The sequence below is a fragment of the Coregonus lavaretus genome (genome assembly GCF_964263955.1).
Source record: "Coregonus lavaretus genome assembly, chromosome: 5".
In the NCBI taxonomy this organism is placed as follows: domain Eukaryota; kingdom Metazoa; phylum Chordata; class Actinopteri; order Salmoniformes; family Salmonidae; genus Coregonus; species Coregonus lavaretus.
The window spans coordinates 39,337,293-39,351,437 of NC_139992.1; the positions used below are offsets into that span (position 1 = coordinate 39,337,293).

The following is a 14,145-nucleotide window of genomic DNA, read 5'->3' on the forward strand; positions in this document are numbered from 1 at the left end:
CTCCCTTCTATCTCTCTCTACCTCTGTTCTCCGTACCTGTCAGAGCCCTTGTGGCGGTAGTGAATAGTGCTTGTCTGTGTCTCTCCTGTAGGCAGGCCCAGGGCCCTCAGGACCTGTCTATACCTGACCCTGCATGACCCTGGGTCTGGGTCTAAACCGGCCTCACACAGCCTACAGTACACAGGACACAAACACAACATATCACCTCTAAGCTGGCTATGCTCTGGAAGAATAAGAAGGTAATGAATTGTGTTAACATTTTTAAGAAGGATGTATAGATTTTTGTAACACATTTTAATTTGTATCCTTCAAAATGTATGGAATTTAAATAAATAAACCTATAGAGTTCAAATTGTAATCAGTAGTTTTTATGTGTTCATCATTTTTGGAGGACATTAAGTCTTGTTGAAGTATGTGGCCACAAGAGGGATTGGTTTCTCACTTGTTGAAGTGTGTGTGTGAGAGGGGCAGGCCGTAACATTGTATGATCCTTCTCAGGTCTTCATGGCGAACAGATCCTGTCTGTCGAGGGTCACAGTCTCCTAAAGCCCCCAACATGGGACCTATCTGATCACTCAGCTTATCACACAGCAAGCCCTTCACCTGCAGACACACACACACACCAAAATACACACAGCAATACACACCTCAATATACACAACACAACAGAGAGGAACTGTCTGTTTCATTACTCAATATATTTAAAAAAAAATCTGTGCTATGTTGTGTTTTGTAGTTTATTTACGGTAGTCCATGTGTCTGCTTTCGTGGGTGCCTTTTCAATCCACTGTGGAGACTGAGTCTCATTCAACTCCCTCTTCTCCTCCTTAGTCAACAGACACACACATGAACATATGCCAACACATCAACACACACATACACACGCTGAACTTCCTGTACCTGAGCCGCCTCCTCCATGACCTCCTCCTTCCACCCTCCAGTAGGGGTGTGTAGTGTCTCCCTTCCCGGGGCAGAGTGCACCCTCCTGGGGTTGAGGAGCTCCAGGCTGGGCTGGGTGATGAGCCCAGTGTGCTCTGGGTCCAGCAGGATAAAGAGCTCTCTGACCTGGTCTGGGCTCAGACGGGGCCTGGGGGTGTGGGGCTCCCTGCAGCTGGACCAGGAGCCTTGGGGACCCCTCAGGTTATACTGGGGGACCTCCAAAGCCTGACGAAGGTCTGCCCTGGTGATCCTCCCTATCCTACCCTGTAGAGAGACATGACACACCCTATTTGAGCTCTCTTCCTATTCTAGGATAATGGATAATTTGTGCTTGAAGCCCCAGTTTTGAATAGTGAAGTGTTTTTGTGTAAAATAGTTAGATAACATTAGTTGCTATGTGTTGGTGTTGAAAAGTGATCTTCTTACATTAGCATCCATAGGCTTGTGTAAAAGTGTTTCTTTACCATTAGCCAGCCGTCTGTTGCCCTTGTGTCGTTTTTAACAGTAGTAGCTTTATTTTGTTTGGTGAATCACAGAGACACATTGTGAATCAGCGTATGTCATCCCAGCCTAACTTCTCCCCAGAGTCTGTCGAAAACACAAACCTGCCTGTCTGGAAAAGATCATTATTGGCGGGCGGTGTGTGGACGCCGTGTTTGATCTAGTACCCACAGAATTGATTATTAAAACAGTTGATGGCGGGATTTTTTTATTTATTTTGTGCCATAAAAGGAGGAGTTTCTGGCAGATATGTTTTGATTTCATATCTGGGATAGGCTTCAGACACGCTCAAACTTGGAAACCATGATTGTTTTGTGTAGCTGTAGTCTATCAACATCAAATATCGCTGTGAATTAATCTAAGATATATTTTCCACTAAAGTTTTGTGTAACTATCAAGTTTCATATGGCTGATGTGGACTAATTTGAAAATCTTGAGATAGAACTTGAGGCACGATGATGTTGATGTTGGACATGGTTGTCAAGTGAACATATGGTTACTGACTGAGTGAGTAACTAGTGTCCATATGTAACTGAGTTTTTGGACATCAATAGCTGCATCTAATGGTCTGCCTATCTGTAATCTGCTGATGTAATGTGTTTATCAAAATCTTTTACACTGTGCAAGTTCTTATAGTTTTATCTCCTGTTCCCTGTTCCACTCCTTAGTGAGGACTTGTCTCTTACCTTGTCCAACTGTTTGAAGGCTCTCTTCAATATAGGGTAGAACGCCGTCAGACTCCGAGGGCCCTCCTCTGCATCAGGTAGCTCAGGAACCCTAGGAGAGAAGAGGAGGAGCGAGAGATTGGGAAAGATGGAGAGAGAGGACGGTCGATAGTGATTGAAAGGTGTATTGGAAGTCCAGAACGAGAGGTCATAAAGTAGAGAGGAGAGTAATAGCATATAGTAATGTAGTATGGAATGTGTTCCTTGTATAGCAGATCTGGGGGCAGTAGTTAGAGTTAACTGACCTGTCTGTTTGAGGAGTGGTGTGGTCCTCCTCTGTGACTGGACCCTGAAACTGACCCAGGAACTGTTTCCATAGCACAGGCCCTGTTGCTCTCACCCCAAAACTACAGCATACACACACACACACACACCACACAAACAAACACACGACAAATGTCAACACACATTCATCTTGTTAACATTGAGACTCTGGATCCAGAAATGTCAGAAAGCAGTGAAGGATTGGTCAAATGGAAGGGGAAGTGCTAGACTCTCAGGCACCGCTCCTGGGGGATGGGGAGTGGAGTGTGAATTTGAAATAATCTCTCGTGGACAGACTACGTAAACACAGTCGAGCATCTGACCAAATAATGCAAGATTTTAGTTCTGGGTTATCCTAGATAACATTTGAAAGTGTTGTGTGGTGCTGATAAGAGTCACCAGCAGGGAATTGGTAACAGAAAGAGAGCATAGTAATTAAGTTAACCGTGTCACTATGTTCACTTTCATACCGGCAGGTCAGGCTCTGGAAGGTGCTGAGGCTCATGGGAAACAGGAAGCTGCTGAGGATGGCCCTCAGGTCTTCCTGTGACACCAGTCCAGAGTGGGTGACATCAAACGCCTGCAGTGCTCGCCATACTAGGGTACAGCTCACACACAACTAACAGAGACACACACACTTTACGTTGGGGAGTAGACACACAACACTAATGACAGGAAGTGACTCAACGCTGTGGTTGCTATGGGGATCACCCCTATATGATGTGCAGTACTACACTGCTGCTGCCTTCCCACAAATTAGTCATGATTAACACACTAACTCAGGAGCAGATTTTTCTGGGCAAACATTTTAATGAGAAGTGTTCCCTCTGTCGCGACGCATACTAGCGCGCCACTTAGAGCCAATTTCCCCTCTCTGTCTCATCTAAGAGGATAACACACGGAACAGGGCCAGATGGTGACATACAAACAGAATTAATAAAACACACACAACTACGCACACATAGACAAGCAGGAGTATACAAACACATGCATGCACGCACACGCACACAAACACACACACTGTCTTAGCTTAAAACAATCTGGATAGATGGTATCCTCCCAATTATACCGTGTGATGCTTTCACTTTTCAACAGTGACCTTGATAAAGTATTTTTGCAGTTGGCCAAATGTTTAGCTAGTGGATAATCTCTGTTTGTTGGGCAATTCCACTGAGTTGGCCACTGTTATGATGAGTTTCTGGTATTGAGAAGTTCAAGATGCAAGAATTTACTTGGAGATTTTATACTCGTGGGTTCATCTAACAAACGGACATAGCTCTGCCCTTTGTCAATTGAACTTCCCACACACACAAATCTCACAGCTTTTATACTCTTGGTTATCCTTCCTTTCACATACATCTGGCAACCATCCTAGTCACCCTTTCACTGTTGTTATTACCCTTTGCCCCAGGTCATTATATCCTGTCCATCAATCATACTACCATAAACATCAGTAATCTCCTTTAACATAAGGAATGTAGACTTCATGGCCCCAAACCAATTATTTCGTAACTCTACCTCGGTCCTCACAATACTATGCCCTAACATCATAACAGCCACAATACATTATCATGGTGCCATCAAAGTTGACAATTCTACCTTTTTCAGGAAGAGCGTCTGCATCTTGTCTTGAGTCAGTCCTTGGAGCTCCTGTGTATCTCCTGTTGCATTCTGGGACGCTGCTCTGTTCCTCTGTTTTGTCTTGTCTGTAGGACTAATTCCTTGCCAGCCCAACGCTATAAAACACACAATGTCATCAGTCATGTCCAAGACAGATTGACGTGTTCAGCTGTAGCTTAATGGTTGAAACTCTTTGTGTATATTTGTCTGCAGGTCTGTGTGTCTCTAAACAGCTATTTGAGTGCCTTATGAACTGATTGTAGTCATTTGAGTTGTTATGCCCTCCTATCATACAATAAGACTCCTACGTTACCTAGCTTTGGAAGCTCTGGGACAAACTTCCTGTACTTGTTAGAGTCCAGGCCCAGCTTCTCCAGGAACACTTTGTAGGACATGGTTGCCATGTTGTTAGGGCTGTAGTGGGTCCACAGTCTGCAGTGGAGAGGAGACTGGGTTAAGGGATCAAATCATAGTCCGTTTTATTGGGTAAGTAAACCAAAGATCAGAAGAGAGAGAGAGAGGAGGGAGAGAGAGAGAGAGAGAGAGAGAGAGAGAGAGAGAGGAAAAAGTGGTGAGAGAGAGAGAGAGAGGAAAAAGTGGAGAGAGAGAGAGAGAGAGGAAAAAGTGGTGAGAGAGCATCCTGAGGACTGAAACCAATTAAAGCCATGTTAAATGAACCTGTCACACAGAATCCTCTAGAGCCACATCACTAAAAGTTGGGTGATGTTTCTGGAGTGGATTTGACTGCAGGGCCCAAAGTTTTAAACGTCAATTAGCTCTCTCTCAATGAAAAGACAAAGGACTGACCACAAAGTTAGCATTAGTTATCATGTCCTATCCAAAAGATTACTTCTGACCGTAGGGAGTACTGGAAATAGTTGGATCCGTCATCCATGATGGGTGTGTGTATGCTTGTATGTATTGGACCCTCTCTCCCACCTCTGGTAGTCTCTCTGTGTTAAGGGGAAGCAGTAGTTCTCCAGTATCCTGCGCAGCTCGTGTTGCTGGATCTGTCCGTCTCGGTTGTAGTCGAACACACGAAAGGCCCGGATTATATTCTTCAGGTTGCTCCCAATCTGCAGAGTTTCAAAACCATAAAAACAACTCAGAAGTGTGTGTGTGTGAACTCCTAAACTCTGTCTGCAGCTCTCTGACATTAATCTGCACAAGCAGTGGTATTGACGCCTCTGATTCTGAAGCCTTGATCTGTTGATGCAGAGCGGAGCAGAATGTGTTCTGATCCCCAAAGCAATGTGTTGGGGTGAGAGGGGAGGGTGTAAAAACAAGTACTGCAGACTTCTGAGAGACAGAGACAGAGCAGAGGGGAAGGAGAGGGATGTTAGAGGGCTGAGTCAGAGAGATTAAACTAGGTTTGGGTTTGGAGGCTAGATACAGACTGATTTAAGTCAGACTTATTTTGTGATTGTAATGGGGGGTAGTTGGAGTGCGATTTTTGGGTAAATGGTTTCATGAGGGGTTAGGGCAGATAGCTGGGTTTGTGTTTGGGGTACTTCTAGAGGGGTTGAGGGGGTACATTTATGTTTGTAGGTGGTTGTAGGTTACAGGTGGTAAGTGGTAACATTTGTGGGTAGTTATGCAGGTGATAAGTACAGTATACTGTAGATCTATAGGTTGACAAGCCATAAAGTAAATGGTGTTGGGTTAGTTATAGGGAGTGTCCTTTAGAGCCACTGTGTGATCCAGCTTTCCTCGTTCTCCTCCACACTTCAGCTCGTAGCTCCGGGGCGCCATGGCAACCATGGAGGAACAGAAACAGATAGATACTAAATATACCCCGTTGACTCTTGGGTAATCAGAGTTTTCTGTCGCCCAAAGAGTTCTCTGTCTAATTGCACTCTGATTAGCAGCACTGCCAAACGTCTCCCTGAAAGACAAGCAGGGGAACCTCCCTCTCCCCACTGGGCTATCACACGGACATTGTCTAAACGGCAGTGTGTCGCACATAATACTGTCCCTCCAAATGGAGAAGGTTAAACTGACAGAAAACAAGCTGATAGAACACCCTCAGGGTTGTATTCATTAGGCACCAAACAGAAGAAAATGGACAGAAATAGGGAGTGACTACCTGAAACAATAGAAAACACTTCCCTAACGAACACCACCCAAGTCACATTAACGGACCTAAAATGATAGCATTATATAGTACCCTTTAGTGTCTCCTCATTTTGTGCATCATAATGAACAATACTGATTCAAGAATCGATTCCAAAGTCGTTTGAGTCGTTTTGATTCTCTGTTGTTAACTTCTGAAAAATCTCCCACTGTTTGTAGAATCTAACAACTTCGACAACTAAGAAAGCTTTCCGACAAGCATACCAATTACCCCTTGCATTAGGACCAGCTTTCATTCTCTTCTGCTGGAGTCAGGGGAATGGAAACGCTAGCTATACCGTTGTGTCGTGTTTAAAAAAAGATCAAATGAAAGGGAATTTATTAAAGACCGATATAAATATGATTCCTCCATCTCTCCATCCCTCCCCCCAAAAGCTAATTAGAAACGTGTTAAAATCACAAAGGAGAAAGAGAGAGGAGAACTTACACTATTAATGAGCAGAGACACAGGGATATCATCATCCAATCTCCAGCACTATCTCTCTATCTCCTCCTCTATCTGCACACATGGGCTATGGCTACTCCCCCTCTCCTCTCTCCTTTTATCTATCTTTGTTTCTTCCTTCTCTATTCTCCCTCTCGCTTGCTTACTCGCTCTTGCTAACTTTTTTCTTTCTCTTTCTGTCTGCTTTTCTCTGTCTCTCTGTGTCTCCCTTCCTCTCTCTCTCTTTCTCCCCTCCCTTGCCTCCATCCTTTTCTTGCCCTCTCTCTCCCATCCCTCTATCTCCATATCGCTCCTCTGTCTAACTCTCCCTCCGTCCCTTCCCCCTCTCCCATCCCTTCCTCCCTGTCTCCCATCCCTGTCCCCCATCCCTGTCCCAGCCAGTGCCAGTTCTCCATTAGGCAGCTGTGTTCAGGTTGGCATGTCTGGGGGCCTGGCATGGTGCCACAGTGAGAGTGTCTTAGCGCCCCTCGCCATCCGCCCGGCCGGCCCTGCGCTCGTTAATTAATGAAATCTCTGTTGTTTTTGTTTACTGGCCTGTTATATGTTAATCCACCAGGATATCTTTGTGTGTATGTGTCCTTGTGAGCTGGTTAGAATGAGATGGATAACACAGCCACAGATCTAGTCCCTCAAAGGGGCGTTTGGGGATGGGTTACTGACTGTGACTCCTGGCTACACGAGCTGCGCAGGATACTGGAGAACTACTGCTTCCCCTTAACACAGAGAGACTACCAGAGGTGGGAGAGAGGGTCCAATACATACAAGCATACACACACCCATCATGGATGACGGATCCAACTATTTCCAGTACTCCCTACGGTCAGAAGTAATCTTTTGGATAGGACATGATAACTAATGCTAACTTTGTGGTCAGTCCTTTGTCTTTTCATTGAGAGAGAGCTAATTGACGTTTAAAACTTTGGGCCCTGCAGTCAAATCCACTCCAGAAACATCACCCAACTTTTAGTGATGTGGCTCTAGAGGATTCTGTGTGACAGGTTCATTTAACATGGCTTTAATTGGTTTCAGTCCTCAGGATGCTCTCTCACCACTTTTTCCTCTCTCTCTCTCTCTCTCTCCACTTTTTCCTCTCTCTCTCTCTCTCCACTTTTTCCTCTCTCTCTCTCACCACTTTTTCCTCTCTCTCTCTCACCACTTTTTCCTCTCTCTCTCTCACCACTTTTTCCTCTCTCTCTCACCACTTTTTCCTCTCTCTCTCTCTCTCTCACCACTTTTTCCTCTCTCTCTCTCTCTCTCACCACTTTTTCCTCTCTCTCTCTCTCTCTCACCACTTTTTCCTCTCTCTCTCTCTCACCACTTTTTCCTCTCTCTCTCTCTCTCTCTCACCACTTTTTCCTCTCTCTCTCTCTCTCACCACTTTTTCCTCTCTCTCTCTCTCTCACCACTTTTTCCTCTCTCTCTCTCACCACTTTTTTTCTCTCTCTCTCTCTCTCTCTCTCTCTCTCTCTCTCTCTCTCTCTCTCTCTCTCTCTCTCTCTCTCTCTCTCTCTCTCTCTCTCTCTCTCTCTCTCTCTCTCTCTCTCTCTCTCTCTCTCTCTCTCTCTCTCTCTCTCTCTCTCTCTCTCTCTCTCTCTCTCTCTCTCTCTCTCTCTCTCTCTCTCTCTCAATTCCCTGTTTCAAACATTGCCTTCCTCTGGTTATAGTCTATATTTTATACATAAAAAGTATGAACATGTATTCACTCACTACTGGAAGTCGCTCTGGATAAGAGTGTCTGACAAATGACTTATGTAAATGTATATTTCTCTATCTCAAACAACTGACAAGCCAGTGAAGCCACAGTAACTTGTCATTATTTACAGTGTCGTTGAGTAGGGTCAATTGTATGGTGATGTGTGAGTGTGAGTATAGGTCTGACTCTGAACATGTCTTGTAAACAGTGTGTAATGAAAGGCCTAAATAGTGTTCTCTCTCCTCTTTCTGTCAACCAGAACTCCTCCATGCGCAATCTAACCTTTCCTGTCACTATGAATTATGGGTAGGAGACAAGCAGAGGGACACGGGTGGCTCTCTGAAGAGAGGGATGAAAGAGGAGAGAGAGGGAGAGCGAGGGAGAGAGAGGGAAATGAAGGGAAATGGATCACAAATAGAAGTTAAGAGGAAAAATCACAGTGACACAGAGAGAGGGAGAGAGGGATGAAAGAGGAGAGAGAGGGCGAGAGAAGGAAATGAAAGAGAAGAAAAGAGAGAGAGTAGATCAGAGAGAAGAGTGCTGCTGCCTTTACTTGTGTCTGTCAGTTAGGGGGGTAATTCTTCTGGTTAGAGCATATCAGTAGAGGTGGGGGTACAGAGGGGGATAGAGGGGGATTTGGGGAAGTAGAGAAACTGAGACTCAAAGCATACGCCTCTATTCAAGGTGACATAGCTAAAACTATTTTAGATGCATTTGAAGTTAAGCATGAGGAAAGTTGGACTTACAAAAGTATTATTGATTGAATGAGAGGAATGGAATGAATGAGAAGTTCTGGAACAGCGAAAGACATAGAGAGCCCACTCAGATAGACAGCGAGATAAACACAGCGAGAGAAACAGAGAGTGAGACGAGAGCAGAAAGACAGAGAGTGTTCCTCATTCAAAGGTCCTTGGATGGTTACTCCAGAGGTGAGCTAATGTTCTCACTCTGCACTGCTCCAGGGAGGTGGAGATGGGAGGTATCAGAGGAGGGAGGTAAGAGGGGGACTGCGGTCTTAATTGAATATTGATAAGTGAGGCGCGTGTGCAGGGTAAACAGCTGTGACTGGTACTTCATCATATGTGTGTGTGCATCACTCATTACCAGCCACAGCTGTTCCTCTGAGACTCACCAAGCTCTGCAGAGACGACTCATCAGAGAGTGACCAGAGACACACACACACACAAACACCCACAGGCATATACACACTCATACATGCACGCACACGCATGCACACACACACACACACACACACTCATACACTCACACACACACGTGTGACTGACCTGAGCTTTGATGTACACTCTTAGAAAAAAAAAGTGCTCTCTAGAACCTAAAAGGGTTCTTCGGCTGTCCCTTGAAGAACCCTTTTTGGTTCCAGGTAGAACCCTTTTGATTCCAAGTAGAACTGTTTTGGGTTCAATGTAGAACCTTTTCCACAGAGGGTTCTACTTGGAACCCAAAATGGTTCTACCTTGAACCAAAAAGGGTTCTCCTATGGAGACAGCCGAATAACCTTTTTGGAACCCTATTTTCTAAGAGTGTACTGTGTTGTATAGGTGGGAGATGGAGGGGTGATGGAGAGATGCAGGTGTAGGATCTTAATTTGAGCCAGTTTACTACAGCAGGAAAAGAATCATGCAGCAACAGGAAATTTGAATTATTTTGATTATAATTAATTGATTTTTTTGTAGGGGTTAAAACATTTTTCATTAGGGCAAATCAAGTATGACATTTTAAAGTGGAAACAGCAACAAAAGAGTGATCAAATTAGGATCCTACATCTGTAGAGAGGTGGAGTGATGACAGGATATAAAGATGATCAGGAAGACTTAATGAAAGTGTGATAGATGGAGATGGAGTGAGAGTCATAAAGCCAGAAGATCAATGTCATAGAAAGACAACAGAATGGCATGAGAGAGAAAGAAAGAGAGACAGAAAGAGAGTGCGGGATAAATGTGTAAATGAATGTGTAGATCAGTGCCTTTGGGCCGTGTGTGGCTGGGCTGCATGTGTGTGAATAGAACACATTACTACATTACCCACTGCACAGCAGCCTGTTGTACAACCCAACAGAACAGAACTGTGACAGCCCCAACCACAGAGGGCTTCATTTAACCACTGATTCCATTTAGTACCATCCTCTATTTCACATCACAATAAACAACCTAGTTAATATCTGCAACATATGCACTGCAACATGCAAATACAGATGGTTTCATTATACACTGAAAACAAATATTCTACTGAGTTACAGTTCATATAAGAAAATCAGTCAATTGAAATAAATTAATTAGGCCCTAATCTATGGATTTCACATGCCTGGGAATGCGTCTGGTCATATACCTTTAAAAAAAAGGCGTGGATCAGAAAACCAGTCAGGATCTGGTGTGACCACCATTTTCCTCATGCAGTGCGACACATCTCCTTCACATATAGTTGATCAGGCTGTTGATTGTGGCCTGTGGAATGTTGTCCCACTCCTCTTCAATGGCTATGTGAAGTTGCTGGATATTAGCGAGAACTGGAACACGTTGTCGTACACGTCGCTCTAGAGCATCCCAAACATGCTCAATGGGTGACATGTCTGGTGAGTATGCAGGCCATGGAAGAACTGGGACATTTTCAGCTTCCAGGAATTGTATACAGATCCTTGCGACATGGGGCTGTGCAATATCATGCTGCAACATGAGGTGATGGCTGCGGATGAATGGCACAACAATTGGCCTCAGGATCTCGTAACGGTATCTCTGTGCATTCAAATTGCCATCGATAAAATGTGTTTGTTGTTCATAGCTTATGCCTGCCCATACCATAACCCCACCGTCATCATGGGGCACTTTGTTCACAACGTTGACATCAGCAAACTGCTCGCCCACACAATGCCATACACATGGTCTGCGGTTGTGAGGCCGGTTGGACGTACTGCCAACATTTCTAAAACGACGTTGGAGGCGGCTTATGTTCGAGAAATTAACATTCAATTTTCTGGCAACAGCTCTGGTGGATATTCCTGCAGTCAGCATGCCAATTGCATGCTCCCTCAAAACATGAGACATCTGTGGCATTGTGTTATGTGACAAAACTGCACATTTTAGAGTGGCCTTTTATTGGCCCCAGCACAAGGTGCACCTGTGTAATGATCATGCTGTTTAATCAGCTTCTTGATATGCCACACCTGTCAAGTGGATGGATTATCTTGGCAAAGGATAAATGCTCACTACCAGGGATGTAAACAAATTTGTGCACAAAATTTGAAAGAAATAAGCTTTTTGTGTGTATGGAAAATTTCGGGGATCTTTTATTTCATCTCATGAAACATGGGACTGACACTTTACATGTTGCTTTTATATTTTTGTTCAGTGTAGTATGCCTCCTACATGTGCTGTAAATTATTCTGGATACATAGGAACATTATTAAATTGACATGACTGCCCCACAAAAACATCTAGATCTCAATTTCACAGATGAATCACTTCACCGCCCACATACACATGTCATTTGGTCATGTTTGTCACCTCCCTTTTATATAGAACGGTGTCTATCTTCTCCAGCCTTGTGTTGAAACAACAAGGTGTGCATTAGTGTGTGTGTGTGTGTGTGACCCAAACCTTGTGTTTGAGGCGTTGCTGTATCTCAGTCAGGGTCATACCTCTCTGGTCTGATCCAGAGACACACCTGAGTGACAGACAGACAGACACAGAGACACACAGAGACACACAGAGAGAGAGAGAGAGAGAGAGAGATGGGTCAACCTGCTGAACCAAACCAGCCATAGGATCATGTAACACAGATAGTCTTTTCACCTATGCAGGTTACAGTGTAATGGTGATGTACCCACCTGGTGTTGCTGTCTGGTCTCTGTGCTGTAGAGGAGGGTGTAGAGCTGTAGGGTCTCTGTGCTGTAGAGGAGGGTGTAGAGCTGTCTGGTCTCTGTGCTGTAGAGGAGGGTGTAGAGCTGTAGGGTCTCTGTGCTGCAGTCACCCTGCTGTACCTCCTCAGGAAGTCCATGTAGTCCACCGTTACACTGTCTCTCTTAGACACCTACAGGAGACCAACAAAGTCAGACTGTTTACTCAGCGTATATGGATCACTGGTAGAGAATGGACAAGGATGGTGATGGTGATAAGGAGGATGATCATGATCACGTTCATCATAATCATAATAATAATATGCCATTTAGCAGACGCTTTTATCCAAAGCGACTTACAGTCATGCGTGCATACATATATATATATTTTTTTGTATGGGTGGTCCCGGGGATCGAACCCACTACCTTGGCGTTACAAGCGCGGTGCTCTACCAGCTAAGCTACAGAGGACCACTATCATGATAGTAATGCTGACATTTAAATACGAACAGAAAGAAAAAAGTATATATATTTTTCTAAAACTTAGGAGCAACTCCAGACTTTTGCCCACAACAACCAAAGTGAAGAGTAATCAAGTCTCCATGGTGTCAGACGGTAAGAGTAGTGTTCTGCCTGTGTAGCGTCAGGTGGGTTGAGCTGTAATTCTGGGTCTGGGAGGTCTGGGAATAAGAGATGTTTAAAAAAGGTCACACCTGGGGAATCAACCCACTACTTTTATCCTGACTCCAACAGTGGAACAGTATCTTTCTTAAGTAAGCCACACACACACATACAGTTGAAGTCGGATGTTTACATGCACCTTAGCCAAATACATTTAAACTCAGATTTTCACTATTCCTGACATTTAATCCTAGTAAAAATTCCCTGTCTTAGGTCAGTTAGGATCACCACTTTATTTTAAGAAATGTAAATGTCAGAATGATAGTAGAGAGAATTATTTATTTCAGCTTTTAATTCTTTCATCACATTCCCAGTGGGTCAGAAGTTTACATACAGTCAATTAGGATTTGGTAGCATTGCCTTTAAATTGTTTAATTTGGGTTAAACGTTTCGGGTAGCCTTCCACAAGCTTCCCACAATAAGTTGGGTGAATTTTGGCCCATTCCTCCTGACAAAGCTGATGTAACTGAGTAAGGTTTGTAGGCCTCCTTGCTCGCACACGCTTTTTCAGTTCTGCCCACAGAATTGTCTATAGGATTGAGGTCAGGGCTTTGTGATGGCCACTCCAATACCTTGACTTTGTTGTCCTTAAGCCATTTTGCCACAACTTTGGAAATATGCTTGGGGTCATTGTCCATTTGTAAGACCCATTTGCGACCAAGCTTTAAATTCCTGACTGATGTCTTGAGATGTTGCTTCAATATATCCACATAATTTTCCTTCCTCATGGTGCCATCTATTTTGTGAAGTGCACCAGTCCGTCCTGCAGCAAAGCACCCCCAGAGCATGATGCTGCCACCCCCGTGCTTCACGGTTGGGATGGTGTTCTTCGGCTTGCAAGCGTTCCCCTTTTTCCTCCAAACATAACGATGGTCATTATGGCCAAACAGTTCCATTTTTGTTTCATCAAACCAGAGGACATTTCTCCTAAAAGTAAGATCTTTGTCCCCATGTGCAGTTGCAAACCGTAGTCTGGCTTTTTTATGGCAGTTTTGGAGCAGTGGCTTCTTCCTTGCTGAGCGGCCTTTCAGGTTATGTCAATATAGGACTCGTTTTACTGTGGATATAGATACTTTTGTACCCGTTTCCTCCAGTATCTTCACAAGGTCCTTTGCTGTTGTTCTAGGATTGATTTGCACTTTTCGCACAAAAGTACGTTCATCTCTAGGAGACAGAACGCTTCTCCTTCCTGAGCGGTATGATGGCTGCGGTGTTTATACTTGCGTGCTATTGTTTGTACAGATGAACGTGGTACCTTCAGGTTTTTGGAAATCCCAAGGATGAACCAGACTTG

The 14,145-nt window shown here is 44.3% G+C and overlaps 1 protein-coding gene across 1 annotated transcript in view; it reads right to left on the reverse strand.

The window, feature by feature from the left end:
- Nucleotides 1-14,145, reverse strand: part of LOC311129252 (EF-hand calcium-binding domain-containing protein 6-like) — a gene marked incomplete at both ends in the record, with an annotated part of 33,151 nt that overhangs the window by 13,293 nt on the left and 5,713 nt on the right. Inside the window, 11 exons of the mRNA XM_084161546.1 lie at nt 37-171; nt 443-603; nt 901-1,203; nt 2,127-2,217; nt 2,411-2,512; nt 2,900-3,048; nt 4,029-4,165; nt 4,363-4,481; nt 4,989-5,125; nt 11,932-11,998; nt 12,162-12,364. Of these exons, the coding sequence (XP_084017672.1) occupies nt 37-171; nt 443-603; nt 901-1,203; nt 2,127-2,217; nt 2,411-2,512; nt 2,900-3,048; nt 4,029-4,165; nt 4,363-4,481; nt 4,989-5,125; nt 11,932-11,998; nt 12,162-12,364 (1,604 nt within the window). The remainder of the gene's footprint in view (nt 1-36; nt 172-442; nt 604-900; nt 1,204-2,126; nt 2,218-2,410; nt 2,513-2,899; nt 3,049-4,028; nt 4,166-4,362; nt 4,482-4,988; nt 5,126-11,931; nt 11,999-12,161; nt 12,365-14,145) is intronic.